At 45.1% G+C, this 25,055-nt stretch overlaps 1 protein-coding gene across 1 annotated transcript in view; it reads right to left on the bottom strand.

Annotated features, from left to right (window-relative positions):
- The window catches only part of TWF2 (twinfilin actin binding protein 2), a 33,989-nt gene extending 21,518 nt beyond the window's left edge, over positions 1-12,471 (bottom strand). Inside the window, exons 1-2 of the mRNA XM_063426640.1 lie at positions 12,371-12,471; positions 400-477 (exon numbers count right to left, since the gene is read on the bottom strand). Coding sequence (XP_063282710.1) covers positions 400-477; positions 12,371-12,395 — 103 coding nt within the window. The 5' untranslated portion in view covers positions 12,396-12,471. The remainder of the gene's footprint in view (positions 1-399; positions 478-12,370) is intronic.
- Positions 12,472-25,055: the final 12,584 nt, after the last annotated feature.

Below are 25,055 nucleotides of genomic sequence, written 5' to 3'. Positions count from 1 at the left end.
AAGAGACAAACTTGTATTCCTCAGTGTACCAAGGCATCTGTTGGTATGAATAGAATCTCACAAAAAATATGAATAAACCTTTTTACTTAAATGTATTACATTTATGAAACTACATTTTGTACATTTAAACTCTATATTTGAACTTCTGTTCACACTAAGATTTATTCACACCAGGAATTATGGATAATTGATAAGGAAATTAAAAATTTTATTCTAAAAGTGAAATTGGAAAAAAATCTCCAACTTTGGCCTTAAAATTGCATTTCGCTTGCAATTCTCCTTAATTTCCGGTTCAGCAAATAATCCTCACAAAACGTATCTTCCATGTCCAATTCCATGTTCTAATTCTGTTCTTAGACCTTTGTACACAAAACCACAATCCCATCAGTCACAACTCACCTTCTTCAATGACCACTTTAATGAGTCGTATAGATCCATTGCGGGCCTTTGCAAAGAAATCTTTCAGTTCCGGTGTAGCTATAAGAAGCAAGAACATACCGGTGAGTCGGCTATCAAAGGAAAATAAAATTCAAAAAACACCAAACACTTCACTGAGACTCTGAAGAGCAGAGGCAGAACTCTTGCCGCAGATCAGCTACAAAATGGGAATTATGTATGAGGGCATGTGCTAAACTTGATCACCATCCCGTCAGCTAAAACACCCAAATATAGCTGAGACTTTGGCAAGGAGGGGAGGGGGGAGCAAAGAAGTCATGTAGCAGTATGTAAATTTAATACCATGACAAACAGGGCACTGGTCTTACATCAGTGCAACTCTATGGTACAGCATGGAGTGTTAGAATAAAGCCGGGTGATTCAAGTCCAATCATAGCACCCAAGGCCCTCTCTTCCTAGGTACATCCCCTCCCTGGTGAATGTTTTTACAAATACCTTGTGACAGAGACACAAAAACACATTAAGTCTCTAGGATACACAATATATACGGTAATAGAAATAGCCTATGGCTCATAAGAGGTGACCCTGACAGTCACAGCTGGTAGTTCATGACACATTGCAAAATAACAACACAGGAAAGGCTGGTTGGTGGCTTTAAATCTGTCTTCTCTACAGAGAGACAGTGACAGATAAGGAGATCAAAGAAGAGGAAAAATGAGCACAACTATAGCTAAATATGGTTTTAAATATCAAACCTTACTAGACATCGGAAATGGAGTTACAGAGAAGTAAACTGTTGAGAGAAATATGACCAAATTTAATTTGTGGTGTCAACGTGTGACTAATTAGTGGGACCAATAGGATCTTACAGGGTTTTTCATGTTGAGTAAATGCGTTTTTTATTGTTTATTATACATCGCAATTACATATACAGTTATTTGTAATAATACATTTATTTCAGATTCTCTCCTGCTGTACCGTGTTCATGCTCTGATGTACTGCTTCTGAAGACCACCGCAAAATCCCCATAAAAGCACACCAGCCATGTTTGCGCTCCTCAGATTGAAATCATGATATTTTGCACAGGTGTCCATTGATTGATAAAATTACTGAATTAAAAGTAGGCCTAGCCAAAGTCAGGAAAAGCTATAGGAGAAGAATAGACCTACTGTATGAGATTGTAAAATATATGCAATTAAAAAGGAGGAAAGCTTTGCCCTGATATTACCGTATTCAGTATTTGTTTTTATTTATTGATTGTTTTATAGATTGTTTTAAATATAATAAATCCCTTTTACTGGAAGGCTTTCCTCATCTGCTTGATTGGCAAAACACTACGCTGTGCCAATTAGCATCTTCTCATAGAGATTAACTAAATTACTGCATCTCTATGGGAAACATTCAGCGCCTCTATGCAGAGGATGGAGACGCTTAACGTTAGTGCTGCACACTGTGCAGCCCTGACCCATAACGCACCGCCAGTGGCCCTCTGAGGAGTGGCCACTGGAGGTTCCCATAGGTTGTAATGCATTGGACTAAGAAGCACCTCTAGTGGCCTTCAGAGTGACTGCCACAAGAGGTATTACTAGGCAGAAATATAAACGTCAGACAGACCGCTTCATTTCAATGAAGTGGTATGGGTGTAGTGGTCCTGTCCTTTAAACACTGCACTGTATAACATTGCAGATTTTTTTTTTTCTTTGCAGAAACTGCAATGTTTACATTGAATGGTTAAATCCAGCTTTAGTGGATTTAACAGACTTCCTGACAGCCACCAGAGGCTCTTCTGCTGCTCTGGCCGAGTAAAACGCAGTCATGTGATACGGCAGCTCATAGGAAAGCACTGAATACAGTGCTTTCTTACAGGGAAGCGTGGATGTGCCGAAGGTCAAAACGCGTCAGGTCTTCAATTATCCTATATGAAGAGCATTGGATTGGACCATCCCTGGAAGAAGCCATGCCTGGGAAAAGTTAAGTAAAACTTATTCATTTTTATTGTATATGGGGGGTGAGAGATGATCTGTATATAACTAGGGACGGGCACTATAGCGCTATGACTACAGGTTTGTATTATTAAAGGGACACTATAGTCACCCAGACCACTTAAGCTCAATGAAGTGGTCTGAGTGCCAGGTCCCTCAGGTTTTAACCCTTCAGATGCAAACATAACAGTTTCAGAGAAACTGCTATGTTAACATTTGGGATTAAGCCAGCCTCTAGTGGCTGTCTTCCGGACAGCAACTAGAGGCGCATCTGCGACGCTGGAGGCATATTATGCCTCCATCGCGCGGAGCGTCCATAGGAAAGCATTGAGAAATGTTTTCCTATGGACACTTTGAATGCGCGCAGCACTTGCAGCGCATGCACATTCGGCTCCGCTGACGTTGGACGGGGGAGGAGAGGTCACCAGCGTCGATGGAGCCCGGCGCTGGATTAAGGTAAGCTGCTGAAGGGGTTTTTAACCCTTTCAGCGCCATGGGAGGGGGACCCTGAGGGCACTATAGTGTCAGGAAAACCGCTTTGTTTTCCTGACACTATAGTGATCCTTTAACGCTATAGTATTCCTTTCAGCCATTATAAATGATAAACAAAAGTGCCTAGCAGCCAGTTTCCTCTGTGCTGCTTGGGCCAACAAGCAAGTTTTAATCTGAGCAGCAATTGGTCGGCATCAGTATGACTAGGAAGTATGTAGTCTGTGCCTTAGTATTACCTCCAGTGGAGGCCTGTGTATATTATTTTTATTCATTAAAAATGGTTTAGCATTGAATAGAGGGAGAGTGAAAGATGACTGCAGACACTATAACCAATTCAATCAGATAAAATGGTTATAGACCCAATAGTGTCCCTTTAACCCCTTAAGCACCAAACTTCTGGAATAAAAGGGAATCATGACATGTCACACATGTCATGTGTCCTTAAGAGGTTAAGCTATATGGCTGGCATTTATTAAAGGAACACTAAGCGCCATAACCACAGCATGTTGTAATGGTTATGGTGTCGGAAGTGCCCTGGAAGCCACAAGGCAAGTAGTAATATTTTACTAACCTCCAGTCCCTGCCGCTCCACTTCTTGTAATGAGAGCTAGAAGATTCCGCTCTACACAGCAGGGCTAGCTCATTGGCTGAGAGCATTAGCTGATCACTTTCAGACAACGAGCTAGCACCCGCATTGCTGGGTTTAGCTCAGGCAGTCAGAGGCCGCCAGCTAAGAAGTCAAGTCATTAGCAACAGGTTTCACTACTTACAATGTCGATCCACCAGGACACTCTTAGCACTATAACCACTGCAGGGTGTTGCAGAGGTGGTGGTACCTGGAGTGTTTCTTTAAAATCACTCAGGAAGGAATATGCCCCATAGAGAGACACAGCTGTTTTACAACTACAATCCCCAAGATGTTTTAAGGAATCAGAAGTAATATTTATGGTAAACATAGCTCCTTTCCTGATCACTTCCCTTTGTGATGACTTACAGGCTAATTTAGTTTCCAGACAAGTGACAGAGTGACTTGCAAAAAGTAACATTGTCATGTGGTCAGCTACAGAGCTTCAAGTTCCTTCTGTGACTTCCACAGCTGGTTCAGGCCAGCAACTTGCAGAACAGAAGTGGGACACTCCATAACAAGGATGGTGCAATATTGCAAATTTTTGGTAAAATCAGAAACCCATACATGTATTCACTAAATCAATTGTTCTCAACCTATGGTTCAAGATGCAGAGCTGGATCCGTGTGGTTGGGAAGAAACTTCATGCTCATCAGGTCCCCAAACAAAAAGTGTTTCTCACACTGTCGCTGCTTTTCCCAGTTAGACTCCTCTTATAAAATGCAGTGTCTAAAAAATTGTAGAATGCAGTTTACTATATATTATGGACACTATAGTCACCCAGAGCACTTCAGCTTATTGAACTGGTCTGGGTGCAAAGTAAATCAATGCGGTTTTTGAGAAACTGCAATGATTACATTGCAGGACTAAGACTGCCTTTAGTGGCTGTCAGACAGTACTAGAGGCACTTCCTGGTGGCAAGGCGATTTTTGACCCCCTGACGCTGGACATCCTCACGCTCTCTGCATGAGGACATCCAGTTTCCGTTAAATCCCTGTAGAAAAGAATTGAAGCAATGCTTTACTATGGGTGGGCTTAATGGACTTGCAGCATTCGCTCCCCCCCCCCCCCCCGACGGAGGAGGCGGTGCACCGTCCCAGGGTCAGAATTGTGTTTAACCCCTTAAGGACACATGACATGTGTGAGATGTCATGATTCCCTTTTATTTCAGAAGTTTGGTCTTTAAGGGGTTAAAGGGTTTTTTAACCCCTTCTGTGCAGGAGCTGCAATCCTAAGATACAAGATCTCCGCTGGAATCCTCAGGAGCTGGAAAAAAACCGCTGTTCCATGGTTATAGCCCATTCCCCTAGTAACTGGATGACACACAGTTCTGGGAGTCAACTGATTTTTATTAGCCCACACACTGCTTTTTATGCACAGCCCCATAGTATGGAGTCTCTACAGCAGTTTACAGGGGTTTTCCCCAAGAGTCTCTGGGTCTGAGAGATAATTGTGCTGGGAATTATGATAACTCAATTATCGCTCAGTTACAAGGAATACAGAAAATATTACAAAACACCCAAAAACATAAAACATTACAGGAATCCCACAATTCTTATACCCCCGAAAAGCCTGTGTCTGAGCTCACAACATATCCGACAAGCGCTAAGATTGGTTTGGTGGAACGGGATTACTATTCGAGAGAAGTTTTTACCGGACGGCCACAAGGTGATCCCCCAAAATAGTTCCAGAGAATCCAGGGCAGCGGCCAGTCTTCGTTCGGGAGTTCCTGTACGAACACCGACGAACGTTCCCCATGGCTCTTAGGTAGCGAACGCTCCCCCCAGTCGGTAGATCCTATCTCCCGAACGTGGTTCATCAAGTTGGTCGGGAAAGTATACAGGCAGCAGTACCATCTTAATTGGAGTTCGCAAGAACGTGTAACCGAAATGAGTTCCATGCGCGCTGCCTGTGTTCGGGAGACAAAATGGTGGCCATCCAGGGAAAGCACTCTAGTTAATCCTTTAATTGCAGTTATTAGCCAGGGGTGGTCAGTGTTCTAAGTCAATAGAGAGGGGGACCACACAAGTTATGTTTGGTTCCCGAACAGAGGGTACAGGTCTGTTCGGTAGAATTAAATGTAGGTTCGGGCAACCTCAGGGAATGATACCAGGTCTGCCACAGGATCTATACTGTATTACAGCTTTGTATTCCTTACACTCTAGAAGCTACATTTAAAAAATGGATCACTCTACTGCTATGTGTATAGTTACCAAAAAATAACTTCTACACTGAACGTGAAACACAGAATTGCAAAATATAAGCATTTAGGACAAAAAACATGTTTTTGGTTGTTTCCCAACTCTGCTACCTTGACCTAAATTTTTCAACGTGGTCAATTCAGTGTTCATGAATAGTCCTTAATACATTACCTGTTGGTACAGCATACACCTGGCCACTACTACTGACTGCTTTTAAAAGACAAACAAAAAGCCTTAGTAGATCAGATGAAGTGGTGGGAATATTCTAAAAAGATCAAACATTGTAACAAAATACTAACCACTGTTTTTCAACTCTGCACAATGCTTAAAATCAGGTTTCCAAGTCAAGTCAATAGCCCTTCATAAATTGCTTATTCCAAAGAAGTGGATAAAATATTTCAATAACGCAGGATCACACATTTACCAGAGATAGAAAGGCTAGTGATTAATGAAAGGAGGAGCCCAAATTAATAAACACACACCTCAAGCACCATAGCCCCTAAAATGCACTGTAGTGATTGTTGTGTCACAAGTGTTCGTATGTTTTCCCATTTTAGGTTTGACTTCTTACTTGAAGTCTGCTGGGCACCCTACAGGAGAGATGGAAGGTCTCTGCCTAAGCTAAGCCCAGTGGTACTGAGCTTAGCTCATCGACTGAAAGCAATCAGTTGACACTTAGCCAATGAGTTGGCCCTGAACTGCTGAGCTTAGCTCAAGAAAGCTAATAGAAGCTCCTAATCAGGAGCTTCCAGCTTTTCTGGTAATGGAGAAGAGGCTGGAGCGGCATCTGGCAGACCCCAGGTAAGAAGTAAAGCTGTTACTTGACAATTTACAATTGGGAGCACCAGTTTATAGTAGTGTTGGTCTACTATAACCAATACAGCTTGTGTGGAGTATTCCTTTAACTAAAAAAGTCACAAAAGTCCACATTACGTAATAAAACATATAGGACTTTTCACACTCTATAAACAAATCTAGCCATTCACAGCGGGTATGCTCATGTTTGACAGATCCATCATTTTCTCCTGATCACATAATGTTTTTATTGTGATGGGGAGCAAATGAAAAGTGCTGCCCTGTTGTACGTAAGGCACAAGAGGTAAACCAATTAAAACATTCACGATAGAGATTAAAATAATGAATGGCCTAGCCTACTTTTTCGATTTTCCTTCGCCTACATGTGCATTATACATACAACAGACCTCACATACCTGTCTCTTGCTCTCTCTTAAATGGCAGCACTCTATTCTCTCCCCCAGCTCTGCTTCACTCCCACCTTATTTGATTGCCATTTCCTGTCCTAATGTGTTTTATACCCCAACTCCAGCTCGTTTGAGCAAAGTCCTCTTCAACCTATCGTTCCTGTAAGTTTTCTTGTAATTGTCCTATTTATAGTTAAATCCCCCCTCTCATAATATTGTAAAGCACTACGGAATCTGTTGGAGCTAAATAAATGGCAATAATAATAATAACAGAGTAACACTTCATGTATTGCCTATCAGCATGAAAATTGAAATATATGGAAGGTAAACCGATTTATATGTCCACATGAAGAATAGGGCTATGGAAAATGTTAGGACACAAAAAAATATATGACATGTTGGATGATCAAACGAGATTTTACAAGCACTGGCATGGGATACTGGGGATTTTAGACCAGTGATGGCTAACGATGATGGCATTAGTGTCCCAGAAATGTTTTAACTGACTGAGGACCATGGGAAACAGTTCTGTTACATCAGTGTGCCAAGGTTAATCATCACTGGTTTAGACACAGCAGGTTTACAAAGCAGCTCTGTCACTTTTCAGATTCCCAAGAACTGAAAATAGCTTTCTAAACAACAAATCTGAGCCCACTCAGATCTGGCTAGTGGGAGTGATGCTATCAGAGCAAACTGGAGGGGGGGAAGGGTATGTTCATGACACACTGCTAATAACAAGGCTGGGCTGCTGCATTGAAAAAGCTGCAAGCAAGCTGACAAATTCAGCTTTGCAGGTTCAATATACCACACTGTTGTAAATACAAAGAACGTTTGATGATTTTTAGGAATATCATTGCATTGGTATGAAAATCAAATCTTAAATAAAAATGCTGCTAAAATAAAGGTATACTTTACATGTAAGAAAATCAGATAATCATAAGTCTTCATACTTGGGGTGGGCTATTTTTATTTGTACTGTTCACTTCCTGTTGTCCCTCTCCGGAAGTAAAGACTAAAAGCATGGTTCTTACACTTAGCTGGAGAAACATTTGAACAAGTTCACCTCACTGTACAAACATTGTTAGGTTTTATGACCATTATGGTAGAAAGGTAAACACACAGGACCATGACATCAGCTTCTTCTGTATTAGTACAGTATATACTTTTGTTATTACGAGTAGTCTACGGCAGGGCTTCCCAAACTTTTATGGGCCGAGACCCACTTTTCAAAACGGTAATTTTTCGAGACCCACTTGCTTTTAATGCATATTTTAAAAAGTGAACGACATGGCAATCAGCTTTAGAGGCATACAATTTGCACACCATAGCAATCCGCTTTAGATGCACACAATTGGCACACCATGACTATTACTTTTAGAGGCATAAAACTGGCACACTATGGCAAACCGTTTTAGAGGCATACAATTGGCACACTATAGCAATACGCTTTAGATGCATACAATTGGCACACTGTGGCAATCAGCTTTACAGGCATACAATTGGCACACCATAGCAATCAGCTTTACAGGCATACAATTGGAACATTATGTCAGCTTTAGATGCATACAATTGGCACACTATAGCAATCAGCTTTAGATGCATAAATTTGGTACATCATGGCAATCATCAGTGAAGGGGATTACATTGGAGGAGGGCAGGGAGTGAAAGGGAGACATGGGGGAGGGCAGGGAGTGAAGGGGTTACATTGGGGGGAGGGGGCAGGGAGTGAAGGGGTTACATAGGGGAGGGCAGGGAGTGAAGGGGTTACATTGGGGGAGGGGGCAGGGAGTGAAGGGGTTACATTGGGGGGAGGAGGCAGGGAGTGATGGGGTTACATTGGGGGGAGGGGGCAGGGAGTGAAGGGGTTACATAGGGGAGGGCAGGGAGTGAAGGGGTTACATTGGGGAGGGGGCAGGGAGTGAAGGGGTTACATTGGGGGAGGGGGCAGGGAGTGAAGGGGTTACATTGGGGGAAGGGCAGGGAGTGAAGGGGTTACATGGGGAGGGCAGGGGGTGAAGGAGTTACATGGGGGGGAGGGCAGGGAGTGAAGGGGTTACATGGGGGGGCAGGGAGTGAAGGGGTGACATGGGGGTGTCTGGGGGCTGTGTCCTACATTCATTGAATTCCCTGGTGGTCCAGTGTCTCCCTGGTGGTCCGGTGGGTTACCTCTCCGGTCTGCAGCTCCGCCGGGTGCAGAGCTGCAGACAGTGTAATAAAAGTCTCGCGAGCTCCCAGAGTGTTGCCATGGTAACGCTATGGGTGCTCGCGGGACTTCTATCACACGGTCTGCAGCTCAGCACCCGGCGGAGCTGCAGACCGGAGGTGTTGGGCAGACTGATTGGATGGAGCCCGGCGGCATACAGGGCAAGCCGCCGGGCTCCCTCCTGGTGTCAGTCTGCTTGAATGACTCCCCAGCGGCCCTGGATGTGTGGGTCAGCGCGACCCACTGGGAATCACCCTGCGACCCACCCTTTGGGAACCGCTGGTCTACGGCATTATTGTATCAATTTCTTTGTAACCCTGTTGAATTGCAGGGACCTGCAAAAACGTTTCCACCATTATTCCAGAGGTTACAGATATAGGTTTGCAGTTTTCTAACCATCTGGCTTGTATGTTATCCAATTTAAGAAAATCAGCATCTCATCATAGAGATGCATTGAATTAAAGGAACACTGTAGGCACCCAGACCACTTCAGCTCATTGAAGTGGTCTGGGTGCAGTGTCGCTTTTGCACCTAGTGCTGCAATTTAAACATTGCAGTTCCAGGGGAGGTGTTACTAGGACTGCATAAACAAAGTGATTTAAAAATACACTACTGCCCAAATGGAAAAAATAATAAATAAAAAACAATATATATTTTTTTAATTACAGTCAGAAGGCTTTGCATGCCCTACCTTTCTTACACAGGCCGGACTTTCTGTGGCTGTCCAATCACATACTTCCCAATGTAACTCAATGAGCGGTCATTGCGAGGCAGGTGCTCTCTGCAACAGTGTCTGCCTCATGCGTTTATCCCCAATGAACTAAACAACCAGAATGTTACAGGACCAGTTGTCTGATTGATTGACAGACCGGAGTGGGTGCAACAAGGTTAATTTATCAAATTTGCACTTTTAGTAAAATGACAAAAGAGGACACACTCTTCACACAAAGATTTCCAGTAAGCTAAAGAGCTTTAGAGGGTCTGGAATGTCCTTTTATTTTCTAAATGGCAGAAAATTAAGCAATGAAACTGCAGGGGGATGATAAAGGTGTTTGAGTGGACCTTTCACTTTTCAGTATTTCAAAAAAATACAAACTATGAAATACTGATCCTGACTGGTTTGGGATTACACTTAAATTCAAAAGCAAATCTAAAATACCATGAGACATATTAGGGACAAAACGTGAATCCCACAGCCATCACAATTGATTGATGGCTGTGGGATTCAGACATCAATCTATGGAGTCTTCAGTGGGCCTCCATAGACCTCAGAGGTGTACACTTAAACATGCACAAGAGCATAGCACTGACCAGGAGCTGAAGACAATTTGCAGAGCAAGGACTACGGAGGCTGTGAGGGACAGCTTCAGGTAACTTCCCCTCTACACCTACCAAAACATCACAAACGGATAGCACTGTGTATAAAGCTACAGGCACTGTCTATAGACGGATAGCGCTGTGTATAAAGCTACAGGCGCTGTCTATAGACGGATGGCGCTGTGTATAAAGCTACAGGCACTGTCTATAGACGGATGGCGCTGTGTATAAAGCTACAGGCACTGTCTATAGACGGATAGCGCTGTGTATAAAGCTACAGGCGCTGTCTATAGATGGATAGCGCTGTGTATAAAGCTACAGGCGCTGTCTATAGACGGATATCGCTGTGTATAAAGCTACAGGCGATGTCTATAGACGGATGGCGCTGTGTATAAAGCTACAGGCACTGTCTATAGACAGATAGCGCTGTGTATAAAGCTATAGGCGCTGTATATAAAGCTATAGGCACTGTGTATAGACGGATAGCGCTGTGTATAAAGCTACAGGCACTGTCTATAGACGGATAGCGCTGTGTATAAAGCTATAAGCGCTATCTATAGACGGATAGCACTGTGTATAATGCTACAGGCGCTGTGTATAGACGGATAGCGCTGTGTATAAAGCTACAGGCGCTGTCTATAAAGCTACAGGCGCTGTCTATAGACGGATAGCGCTGTGTATAAAGCTACAGGCACTGTCTATAGACGGATAGCACTGTGTATAAAGCTACAGGCGCTGTCTATAGACGGATGGCGCTGTGTATAAAGCTACAGGCACTGTCTATAGACGGATAGCGCTGTGTATAAAGCTATAGGCGCTGTATATAAAGCTATAGGCACTGTGTATAGACGGATAGCGCTGTGTATAAAGCTACAGGCACTGTCTATAGACGGATAGCGCTGTGTATAAAGCTATAGGCGCTATCTATAGACGGATAGCACTGTGTATAATGCTACAGGCGCTGTGTATAGACGGATAGCGCTGTGTATAAAGCTACAGGCGCTGTCTATAGACGGATATCGCTGTGTATAAAGCTACAGGCGCTGTGTATAGATGGATAGCGCTGTGTACAATGCTATAGACGCTGTGTATAGATGGGTAGCGCTGTGTATAATGCTATAGGCGCTGTGTATAGACGGATAGCGCTGTGTATAATGCTATAGACGCTGTGTATAGACAGATAGCGCTGTGTATAATGCTATAGACGCTGTGTATAAGGCTATAGACGCTGTGTATAGACAGATAGCGCTGTGTATAATGCTATAGATGCTGTGTATAGACAGATAGCGCTGTGTATAATGCTATAGACGCTGTGTATAGACAGATAGCGCTGTGTATAATGCTATAGACGCTGTGTATAGACAGATAGCGCTGTGTATAATGCTATAGGCGCTGTGTATAGACGGATAGCGCTGTGTATAGATGGATAGCGCTGTGTATAGACGGATAGCGCTGTGTATAGACTGATAGCGCTGTGTATAATGCTATGCTATAGGCGCTGTGTATAATGCTATAGGCTCTGTGTATAGACGGATAGCGCTGTGTATAGACGGATAGCGCTGTGTATAATGCTATAGATGCTGTGTATAGACGGATAGCACTGTGTATAATGCTATAGGCGCTGTGTATAGACGGATAGCGCTGTGTATAATGCTATAGGCGCTGTGTATAGACCGATAGTGCTGTGTATAAAGCTATAGGCGCTGTGTATAGACGGATAGCGCTGTGTATAATGCTATAGGCGCTGTGTATAGACCGATAGTGCTGTGTATAAAGCTATAGGCGCTGTGTATAATGCTATAGGTGCTGTGTATAGACGGATAGCGCTGTGTATATATAGAGAGAGAGCTATAGATGGAGATCTAGCTATTGGCAGAGCAGTTCAGCAATCTATCTCTATCCCTATGTTGAGCTAGCTATGGCGGGCAGAGGATACAGAGAGCGGGTTGTACCGTGGATCCCGGTCTGATGCGCCATGGTTCGGCTTCTGACAGCTCGAGGACAGGGAGCGGCTGGCGGGCCTGCGGTGATGGGCGTGGCTTCACCAGGGGGCGGGGCTCCACCGATTGAGCTAGGTGGCTTTCGATCTGTGGGCGGGGCCTTGGCTGGGCGTGGCGTCCTGTGCTGGTGAAGTGATTTGTGCCATGGGGCGGAGTTTACTTGCAAGCGCGCTGACGCTCAAAGGAATGACAGACTGGCAGATTGGCATGCTGGGAGATGAAGTATTTCCAGCACATAGAAGAGCCTGGGACATATACTGATAGTATCAGAGCACATGCTTTATGAATTTAGCAGTGCTGGGCTTTGCTCATTGAGTGCTCCCTTGCATGTATCTGACAGGGTCTGGGAAGTTGCAGGCTAAATAACAGTGCTGTCATTTTGTTTTAAATATTTATTTCTTAGTAAAATGATTGCCTTTGCAAAAGTCATGAACTCACTAAAAATTGTTGTGCAACAGCAACGCCCCTGACCACACTCCAGGGACCATAACTGTGGTGGAATCTCGGTAAAAATAAATTTAGTAGGCCGAGATTACCACGTGGCATGTGTACGTGCATATGCTGACGTATCGATCAGTTGGATGCACGAGGCAAGATACGATCAGTAGTGTACGGAGCATGTGCAAGAATACAGGATATAGTATTCCCCTCCTCCATTGTGCTGGACAAGCCATGCGGTCAAACAGGAAGTTAATTCTTATTTGGGTTGATTGGTTGAGAGAATGTGCGGGTGGAGCTTAATATGGGAGGAGTTATATGCCTATATAAGGAGCCTACACTATTGTCCGGGGCTCAGAACTTGCTGTATTTTGGTGACATTAGTCCCTCTGAGTCCCGATCGGTGATCCAATAAAGAATCTCTTCCTTCCTGAAGAAACCTGTGTCCATCTCTCTGTGCTTGGCTTCCGTCAGTTTCTCCGGTATCATAACAACTTCATATAAATTAAGTTACGGTGCCAGGAGGCACCCAGGGCACTCTTACCTTCATCTCGAGTGGTTTAACCCCAAAGTTGCCTCCAGTGCCAATCTCCACTACCCCGCGGCATCCGGCATCTGAAATGTAAGTTTCAGTAAGTGCCTCCAGTGCCAATCTCCACTACCCCGCGGCATCCGGCATCTGAAATTTAAGTTTCAGTAAGTGCGGCGTGCCAATGCGCAGGGATGCTGCTGATTGCTGAGAGCGGTCAGCTCACGCTCTCAGCCAATCAGTGACTCCCCATTCACAAACCTGTCCTCAAAAGAAATCCAGTTTTGGGAATTAGAAGTCATTGATTGGTTTAGAGCGTCAGCTTACAATTCTCAGAGAATCCGCGGCAGCCCTGCGCTTCCTGATACTGAAATAAGGGGGGGGGGGGGTGTAGCGGGAGTTGTAGAGCGGTGCTGGACAGGTTTACCAGACGTCCCGGTTTTACCTGGTTTTCATTCATGTGTCAGAAAGTTTCTCGGGATGCGTAAATGTTTTGTTATTCATACTAACAGGGGCGTGAGTTCACCCCACTGAATTAGAGAGCCGCTCGCTGCCCCGCTCTTAACTTTCTGGTGTTCGCAAAAGATGGAGGCCTGCAGACTCCTCTGCTTCTGAGATAGAGGGGTTCCATGACATGCCGCATCCCCTCCTCCAGGGCCGGACTGGTAATACAAAGCAGCCCTGGAAAAAAAAAAGCTGTGCCGGCCCCATAGGTCATTGCGCCATATATTGTTGCATGTAATATGTAAGGCAATGTCTTGCCACCCCAGATGATTAAGATATTTATATATATATATATATAATATATATATTGCTTTTTCTAATATTGGTCCTTTCAGAGTAAAACATTTAATTATACATTAAGCATACTCACATGCAGACACAGACAATCTCACTGACACACAAGCTCAATGATACACAGCCTCATAGACAAACAATCCCATTGACACACATAAGCTCATTGACATAAAAACACAAGCTCACTCACTAGCAGGCACACACATACACACATGTAAGCAAGCTCACTCACTAGCAGGCGCACACACACACACAGCTTAATGTAGTGGTTCTGGTGTCTATAGCCTGTCCCTGCAGGCTTTTCAATGTAAACACTGGCTTTTCAGAGAAAAGGCAGTGTTTACATTGCTTCCTAGTGACACCTCTAGTGACAGACACTCAGGTGGTCACTAGAGGTGCTTCCTGTGTCAGTGCTGCACAGTGTGCAGCACCTACATTTAGGGCCTCCATACTCTGGAGGCGCTGAACGTTCCCCATAGAGATACATTGATTCAATTTAGATGATCTCAGCCATAGAGGCAGGGCCAGTCGAGGGGAGACCAGCACGGCGTGGGGAAAAAAAAAAGGTGAGTAAAAACACTATTTTTAAAACAGACACACACACACACCATGGCACAGACACACACACATCTTGACAGACACAGACGATGACACAGACAGACCATTACACAGACACATACACCATGACACAGACACACACACATACACTCACGCTGACAGATTAGACACACATTATTGCTACCTGTGGGCGACCAGCCAGGAGGTCGTGCAGGGCAGACAGCTGTCTGTGCTGTTGGCCGCAGGGGGAGCTTTGCTGGTGGCCGCAGGGGGAGCTGTGCTGGCGGCCGCAGGGGGAGCTGTGCCGTCTATGCTCCCCAGCGCGCAGCTTAATGAGACCGAGGCCGGAATATGACGTCATATTCTGGCCCCGGTCTCATTAAGTAGCACGCGAGGGCGGGGGAGCAGAGCATAGACAGCACAGCTCCCCCTGAGGCTGCCAGCACAGCTCTCCCTGCAGCCGCCAGCACAGACATCTGTGTGCCCGGCTCCAGGTGCCAACGGCTGCCCGGGAAATTTCCCGGTATCCTGGTGGGTCAGTCTGGCCCTGCGCTCCTCATGAGCTGCTGACAATGGTCCAATTAGCTGCACTGAGAGCACACTGCACTGGTGACGTCACTCCGCACATCACCCCTTCCTTCAGTCCCCCACCTGCGGTGCAGAGAATGAGAATAACCAACAGAAAGGAGCAGAAAGGTAAGGGAGCAGGATGGAACAGAAAGAAGCAGAATGGAACAAAAGAGAGCATAGAGGGGGCGGGGTCTGACCATTGAGCTGAGAGGACGTTAGCCTCATGAGCTCCTGCACCACGCTTCAAAACCATCAGTCTCACATAACCCAAACGTCGACTAATTGTGCCATAAAGGCCAGCAAACATGAGGGGACATCAAAAGGAGCGAAATGACACCCCTTAAGCTCCAATATGAGATCTACTCACCAGACAAGCGCCTGAGGCCTACCCACGTGGCGTGCGCGGGAGGGACGGCCGCTCTCCCACCGCCACAACCAACAGCCTCTGATTATACGGGCCCTTGTTCCCCCCCCTTGCCCTCCCCCATGGACTGGCGGGGGTCATCCTGGTCCGCCTGCCTACTGGGAGCACTCACCCATGGGTCGCTCGAGAGCACCGCTCCAACCAATGGGACGCATGTGGCCTAACCAAGATGGCCAACAGCGGTGCAGCTCACCCGGAGCAACACAACACTAGTGACTGTGCAGCAACCTTTCGGGCCAAATTTTACGCCGTATGCTGGCGATTCTGGGAGCGACTGGAAGAGAAGAGTCGACTCCCTGCTCCGGCACCGGCTAAACCGGCGGCTCCACAACCTGCGCCCCCTCACAGCCAGCTGTGTCACCCAGACGCACCCACAACACAGCGGAAGCGGGCAAACACTGGAACGGCGGCTCGGCGGAGACCTCACCGACCACAAGGTCGCCCGCACATGCGGCCCCAACCAGTTACAACAGGCAAGCAGCACAGAGGGCTCTGCCAGCCGGCAACGCAGAGGCCACCCAGCAGGGCCCAAGCAAAGGCTTACCAGACACCCCGGGAGAACACCTCACAGATCCGCTACAACCCAAGCAAGGTACCCAAGATGCGACAGAGCAGCCATAACCCTCCACCTCTCCACCCCATGTGCCGATCTACCGCAGCAGCCCAGAGGATCTTTCGGCGAGGTGCTGACACATAACTCTCAGGACACTGCTCCGGTCGCTGCCTTGACGGATTACAGCACACCACACCAGCAGATCGCCACTGCGGGCATTGACTGACCCCGGGCGGCAAAGTGGACTTCCCCACACTATAATACCTAAGTATTGGGGACGGCTCCTGTATCACTGCTTGTCCATGACATGCATGCTCTATATGTGTTACAGGCAGCCAAGCAATTATTCTAAGCAAGTACTGAATTGTTCCTTCCTTTTATTATGTTTTCACACTCATCTTACCAGCTAAGATCTCCTACTCTGGACAAAATTCAGCTTTAGTGATCTAGACAGCGAGGAATAGCTAACTAAGCAATGTATGATTACCTCTAACTACTTTTACGCTCTCATGATATGTTTGCTATTTAACAGCACTAGGAATACATGCTTAGCCGGTGTTTAGTCATACTGAGTGTATACTTGTCTCCCAATCGCCTGCACAGGCAGCAGTACCGTTACATGCAGGATATTGTCATCTCATGTCCAGCTAGCAAGCTTTACCAACCACACATGTAAATCACCTTGCATTACCAGTTCACTAGGCCAGTTCTCCTGCACTCCCCTACGCTGCACTACACGGCTCCTCGCAGGCCACTAGATGCACCACACACTCAACTCCCTCAACTGTCTAGCCAGGATTAACTTGCTTAGCACAAGCTCAAACTTAATATTGAATCTCTGCCTGAAATCAATTGTCTAGCTTGTTTACATCTTGTTTAATATTAACGTTGGCGCTATAATACTATAGCGACATTCGCCTGTTTATTACTCCAGTCTATGGTATTATGTTTTAAGTGCAACTCTAATGTGTAACCTTTAGGCGTCCACGCTTGGATTGTACATCTATATACTAAATATGTGCACTACGTAAATGCCATAATTAAAAATTGCTGTGTTATGACCATGCTTCCGAATGCTATTGTGGCAGAGTAAGCTGCTTTGTTCACTCACGCACTCAAAAATAAAGATTTTTTTTTTTTTTTTAAAAGAGAGCAGAGAGGTTAAGGAAAGCAAAAGGTAGCAGCAGGAGCAGGAAGGAGCAGAGCAAAATGGAGCAGAAAGGTAAAGAGAAGGAGCAGAGAGGTAAAGGAGACTGGACCAGGAAGGACAACTTGGAAGACAAGTGAAGTGATCTCTCCACTTCATCCTGAACACTGGATGCCAAATTATGGAGCTATCTACTAAACACACATAATCACAGACATTCAAACATTCTTACACTCACCTAAAATAGATATTTACTTTTAAGAGATCCACGCAGCCCCACTACCTTTCCCTGGGAGAACAGGAGTGGAACCTAACCCTGATGGCCAGTGGTTGTCACCGGGATGACTGTGTTCTTCCTCCTAGGCATGTGCATGGGGAAAATTTTCGGTTCGGTTCGGCATTCCGAAATTCGGGATTTTCGAAATTCTGGACTTCGGCAATTCGGCACTTCGGAAATTCGGCAACTTCGGCACCTCGGGACTTCTCTTGCAGCCGCTTGGTAGATAACTCCCTAATTCCCACGGTAATTCCCCCTTATTATAATTTAGGGCCCCCACCCACCTCTCTGGGGTGGGGGACAGGGGGGAGGACATTAGGTCCCCCCCCTATTCTAATTTACAGCCCCCACCCACCGCTCAGGGGTGGGGGCCGGGGGGAGGACAATAGGTTCCCCCCCCCATTATTTTACATTAGGGCCCCCACTTACTGCTCAGGGGTGGAGGCCAGGGGGGAGGACATTAGGACCCCCCCCCTTATTCTGATTTAGGGCCCCCACCCGCCACTCAGGGGTGGGGGCCCGGGGGGAGGACAATAGGTCCCCCCCCATTATTTTACATTAGGGCCCCCACCCACCGCTCAAGGGTGGAGGCCAGGGGGGAGGACATTGGGTCCCCCCCTTATTCAGATTTAGGGCCCCCACCCGCCGCTCAGGGGTGGGGGCCCGGGGGGAGGACAATGGTCCCCCTCCCCATTATTTTACATTAGGGCCCCCACCCACCGCTCAGGGGTGGGGGCCAGGGGGGGAGGGCAATAGGGGGACCTTTTTTTTTTTTTTTTTACAGTGAGCAGCCACAGGCTGCTTACTGTTTAATAGACATGCCCCTACTCGCGGTATAGCGAGTAGGGGCATAATTTACTAATACTAAGTAATCTTTACTTAGTATTAGTAAATTTGTCTGAAAGACCAATTTAGGTCTTTCAGTAGATAGCTCCCTAATACCGTGGGAATTAGGGAGTTATCTACTTATTCATTCCTGTCATTACATTGAGTGGCTAAGTAACTTACATTTTATATGAATGTATGTTACTTGATTGTTGTAAGTGTTGCAAATGCTTACAGTTGAATCCTGGCTATGTTTGTATATTTTTTATTTAAAATAGTTTACAATGTAACATTCTTCTTCTTTCACTGGGTAAGTATATTAGTACTTAGGCAATACTGTGTTTCGGAACTTTGGCACCTTGACACTTCGGAACTTCGGTAATTTCGGCAATTCGGACATTTGGAAGTACCCGAATGTCCGAATTTCGTCAGAATTTATATTCGGACCGAAACGAATTGCACATGTCTACTTCCTCCCATGTGCTCCTTGTAGTATACCTGGGTGATATCATATTGTGGCTGTCACCACACTATAGGACGTGCAAGGAAGCTGTGCAGGAAGGGCAGTGGTGGCAACTGCTAACTGCAATGGGCCGTGTTAATGAAACAAACGTATACAGGAACAGCATCCATTGCAAAGGACAGCACACCTCCCAATCACCTCAAAGCAGTGCAGTGTTTTGATGTCCTGTCATTGTTTTTGTGTCCTGGTATTCTGCTTTTGCCCTTAATCTCGATGCTTTTCTGATTTACAGAGACATGCCTAAGGGTAACGGGGGGAGGGGAGGCTGGTTAATAAACATCTCTTTTGCTACCCCAACAATAAACACCAGGGAACCCCCTCCATTGATCAGAAAAGAGAACAAGAGAGAGAAATATTAAAGCTATCAAGGTTATTCACTAAAACACAAGTGGCCCTGAACAGAAATGGATAAAACCATTGGATGCTGAACAGGGCCATTTGGAATGTAAAAATCTGGACATCGTGACATGATATTTAACAATGTCTAAATTTTTTGAGTTTGAATAAGGTACGGATTTCATCTGGACGGCTGAAATCTAGACCCAGATTTTAAAATTCGGACCATTTTACAAATAGTTAAAAACTCTTGGTGATGCAAGCGTTAAGTATTGTGGTAAGTGTTGTGGCTACTAGCAATGGCCAGCCCCCAAATTAAAAAGTTTAAAAATACACAGGGGCTGGCAATGCAGTGGAAAGTTTCAAATGCCAATCGCAAGTAAGAGGGTGGTGGTGTCAATGGTATGTGTGACGGAACTGAATGCATGGTGGGCAGAGCTAAATGGGCAGCAGGGTGGGGCTAAATGCGACCTGAACCTGCTGCCCGGTGTTACTGTTACTTTCCCAACTACAAGGCTCCAGGGACTGCACTGCCTCCACTCCTCCGTTCACTGTAACTGTGTCTGTGACTGTCTGCCTGTGTGTGTTACTGTCTGTCTGTAACTTTTTTGTGTGACTGCCTGCAACTGTGTGCGTGACTGTCTGCAACTATGTTTGATTGCCTGTGACTGTTTCTGTGACTTTCTGCCTGTAACTGTGTGTGAGTGTCTGTAAATGTGTGTGTGTGTCTACCTGTAACTGCATGTGTGTGACTGTTTCTGTGACTGTCTGCCTGTAACTTTGTGTGTGAATGTTTGTGTAACTGTCTGCTTGTAACTGTTTAACTGTGTGCGACTATCTGTAACTGTGTCTGTGACTGTCTGTGTCTATCCACTTGTAAATGTGTGTGACTCTCTATAACTGTTTCTGTGATGTTCTGCTTGTGACTGTGAATATATGACTGTCTTCCTGTAACTGTGCGCGTGTGTGTCTCACACTTTAATCCTATTGACCTTTTAACACCAACAAAAATACCAGCTTCCTACCATGGGCTAAAATTACTATCATGGAATATAAACAGGCTTAAAGGGAAACTCCAGTGCCAGGAAAACAATCAGTTTTCCTGGCACTGGAGGGTCCCTCTCCCTCCCACCCCCCAATCCCCGGTTACTGAAGGTAAAAACCCTTTCAGTGACTTACCTGAGGCAGCGGCGATGTCCCTCGTCGCTGTCGCTGTCTCTGCGACGCTCCTCCTATCCATTGCGTCGGCCGGTGGGCGAGACTGATCTTGCCCACCGGCCGAGGGGACCTAATGCGCATGCGCGACAATGCCGCGCATGCGCATTACGTCTCCCCATAGGAAAGCATTGAAAAATCATTTCAATGCTTTCCTATGGGGTTTTGAGCGACGCTGGAGGTCCTCACACATCGTGAGGACGTCCAGCGATGCTCTAGCATAGGTTTCCTGTGCTAGAAACCAGGAAGTTCCCTCTAGTGGCTGTCTAATAGACAGCCACTAGAGGTGGAGTTAACCCTGCAAGGTAATTATTGCATTTTATAAAAAACTGCAGTAATTACACTTGCAGGGTTAAGAGTAGTGGGAGTTGGCACCCAGACCACTCCAATGAGCAGAAGTGGTCTGGGTGCCTAGAGTGTCCCTTTAACATCCCAATCAAATGTAACTCTGTAAGCACAATCCACAAGTTGCCATTCTTCAGTAATCCTACAGGGAAAAAAAAAAACCTTCACCTCTATCCTTAAAGCAAGGTGGATACACACATTTGTTTTGGGCCCTTATTGCTCCATTTCAAGAGTGGTAGCCATATTGCTTAATATATCAATTACCTAATCATTTACAAATAAATCCCAGATAACAAGGGACGTCATCCTAGCCAATACCCACTATACATTGGTCAATATATGTGCAGCTACTTTTGCCTCTCAAACAGATGACTCTATGAGAGGAATGGAACTCTCAAAGGTAGCAAATCCTCCAAGACTAAATAATGAATAAAGAAATGTCCTTAATGCTCCCATTTGGGAGGAAGAGCTAGTATGGGCAATAAAAACGGAAAAGCACTGGGACCTGATAGGTTCACAATTGATAATTATAAAATTATAAAAGTCTAAATAACTTGCACACTAACTTGTATGTATATATATATATATATATATATATGTGGTGTGGGTTAAACTCCATACAACCTCTAGAAGACACTGTCCTCTAAACCCCTTAGAGGCTAATCACGTTACTAACTGACAATATAAAATATAATAGTATAATAGTGACCAATAGACTCCAATAGTTTTTACCCTCCATTTTACACCTCCAACAATTGGAATTTCCTGGAGGCAGACAATCCATCCAAGGAATTAGAACGGCTATAGCTGCAGCTTAAATATATGACAATCATGCCACCAAAACCCAAGCAGTCCTATTAAGATGTCCAGTGAGCCTTTGATCAACTTTTAAGAATTCTAAAATATAATTATTTTGGTATTCCGTTGTTTAACTTCATAAAAGCATTATGCACTTAATCCACAAAATGAAACACTAATGGCCTAAATTAAAAAGATTTTATGATTATACGAGCAGTGAAGCAATGATGACCATTATCACCTATCACCCAGAGTATTCTAAATGGGGTATTTTGAGATGATTGGTCTAGCCACTTTATCACTTGTCTGGGTGCAGTGTCCCAGCAGCCTTAACCATGCAAAGCTTATTATTGCAGTTTTTATTTTTATAAACTGCAACTAACAGCTTTGTGGGGTAACTTACACTGTCTACCAGGCAGCCACAAGAGGGACTTCCGGGCTGTTAGGCAACTTTTGGTCGCTTGATGTCCTCACGTTTCAGCATCACCGGAATCCCCGTAGGAAAGCATAGCAGGCGGACCCGAGCCAGCACCTAGGGACATCGGCGCTGGATCCAGGTGACAGAAGTGGTTTTTAACCCCTTCTGCACCACCTTGTAGGCACTATAGTGGTGGTAAACAGGAACAGACCAAGATCAGGGGAATCCAAAAATCAGTCGGCATAACAAGCCAATAAGTCAGAACAGGCAGCTTACAAAGAGTAATCAGGACAATGCTAGGTCAGAAATCCAGAATAATCAAACTAACAGTCCCATACAGAGTGATTCAATAGTTCAGCTCTGTATGGTAGTCTTTGAAACAGTTATGCAGAGGGCAGGTAGAGATGTGCAGTAATAACTGGACTCCTTTCTTTTAGCAAATACAACACTTTCTCTGAAGTGACTTTTTAGAGTGTGGGAGTGATTCGGATTCCAAAGGAGGGTTTGGGCAGGACTGGCCTTTGGCAGTTAGGCGCCCTGTGTGAAAAATGTTCACAACTCATCCATGTATAGTGTGTATATATCAGGGTGTAGTGTTAGTATATTCGCTTTCTTACATTTTGGGAAAGAACTAGGGATGCACGAAATGAAAATTCTGGTCTGAAACCGAAAATCATTAAACTTAATGAAACAAATATGAAAAACTACAAGCCAATAAGATAAATAATAAGGGATCTTTTTATACTACATATTATGCTGCTGAGGTTGCCAGTCAAATTTTATAACATGACAGGAGGCTTCGTATTTGCTTAAGTCTCTCTTTACTAGAACTCCACAGCAGCACAGAAAAAACAACCAATCAGAAAAAAGTTAGGTACTATAAAACTCCCCTCCCCATGCATCATTTCCTCTTTCTTTGCTGCTCCGCATCAGTACAGGTCAGAGTACCACTGCCTCCTGCTTATGTGGGTGGCTTTGGGTTGTATTATGATTTATTAGGATTTATATTTGATTTCTTAGTATATTTACTTAGTATATTTACTTATTTGTTATCTGTACCTTTATTTAGTACCATGTGTTCTGTACTTCTATATATTATGTTATTTTTTGTGTCATTGTCTGCTTTCATATATTTCTTCTTCCCTTGCCTTTGCTTCCCCTGTCGTCTTAGGGATTTCTTCCCTTCCATGTGGTAGTTTTAGGGGAGTTCTTGAGGGTCTTCCCTGTTTTGCATGTCTTCCCTCCCTCCCCTCACTGCCCACTCTCTTTGCCCGCCATTTTCCGCGGGCTGCCTGCGCGGTATAGGGGTTTCAGGAGACTAGCCTCTGGCTGCCCCCTGATTTCCCCGTTCCCCTAGTTCCATTCCGCCGACCGAGGTGCTCGCGGTCGGACGCGAGTACCCGCCGGCCGTTCCACTCACACACGTGGCCGCCCCGTCCACCACATGGCCGACCGCCGCGCTCAACTTCTTCACAGAGCCGCAGGCGGCCGACCGGGTGGAGGAGTGTGCACCTACCCGCGGCCTCTCCTCCGCCCACGGTGGTCGGATCGCGGCTACCGCTGCCCTGCTTTTTCCCCGGCGGATTGCCTTCCGTTTTGTGTGGAACGGAGGGCTCTGTGCTGCATCCCATGCCTTCCTCCCATGTACTAGGTATTTGCAGCATATATCTCACAGATTACTGTGTGTCTTAGGGCATTTTTCACTTCTTCAGATATATTGTATATTGTGAGTTTTTATTGGATATTCTGTCTTGCTCTGGTTTTTCTCTGACAACCACATATTAGTTTTTACTGACAGCATATAGCACATAGTTTTTCTGCCAGTGTTTTTCACATATTAGTTTTGCTGTCAGTGTATGTCACATTAGTTTTTACTGACAGTGTACGTCACACATTAGTTTTACTGACAGGGTATATCACATTTTAGTTTTCTGATAGTGTATATCACATTTTAGTTTTTCTGACGGTGTATATCACATTAGGCTTTCCGACAGCGTATATCACATTAGTCTCACTGACAGTGTATATCACATTTAGTTTTTCTGACAGTGGAGCTCACATTTTAGCTTTGCTTTGCTGTCTATGTATATCACATATTAGTTTTACCGACGTCGTATATCACATATTAGTTTACTGACAGCGTATATCACATGTTAGTTTACTGACAGTGTATATCACATATTGGTTTACTGACAGTGTAGATCACACATTAGTTTTACTGACAGTGGATATCACATGTTAGTTTGCTCTGCGGACAGTGTATATCACAGATTCGGTGAGTTTTACCGACAGTGTGTATCACGGTTTACTGTGGGTTTGTTGTCGGTGTATAGCGCGGATTGCTGAGTGTTTCTGTTGATTGTGTACATCGCAGATCGATGTGAGTTTTGCTGACGGTGTATGTCACGGATCGCTGTGAGTTTTACTGTCAGTGTATATCTACAGGTTTCTGTGAGTGCCTGATGGGATACGTCACAGGTTATTGTGAGTTGCAGATATATATGAACTCAGTTACACAGACTCTGTACAGGGTGTTTACAGTGCCAGTTAGCTCTAGGATTCATCTCCGTCTCAGTATATATTTTTTCTGCCCAGCTGGAAGTCTCTGTGAGACTACTCTGGTATGATTTCTCTGTCCCTGGCATATTTTTCTCGCTTACAGACCTGGCTCTGACTCAAACTGGTAAGGGAGACCAGTCTACGCTGTTACCATAATTTTTTGGCCAGTTTCCCGGGGGAATTCACTGAGTTGGCTATCGTTAGCCCTACTCCTGGACGTGCCCATGGTTTCAATACCCTTCAGGTGGTATGATGAGGGTAATCTATAATATGATAAGAAATTTCCACAGATCTGTGTGAACATGGGCATACCAATTCGCAGTT

This window comes from Pelobates fuscus, chromosome 7 (assembly GCF_036172605.1).
Source record: "Pelobates fuscus isolate aPelFus1 chromosome 7, aPelFus1.pri, whole genome shotgun sequence".
Taxonomy (NCBI): Eukaryota; Metazoa; Chordata; class Amphibia; order Anura; family Pelobatidae; genus Pelobates; species Pelobates fuscus.
Note: the sequence above shows the minus strand (reverse complement) of the source record. Positions and strands in the feature narration are given on the sequence as shown.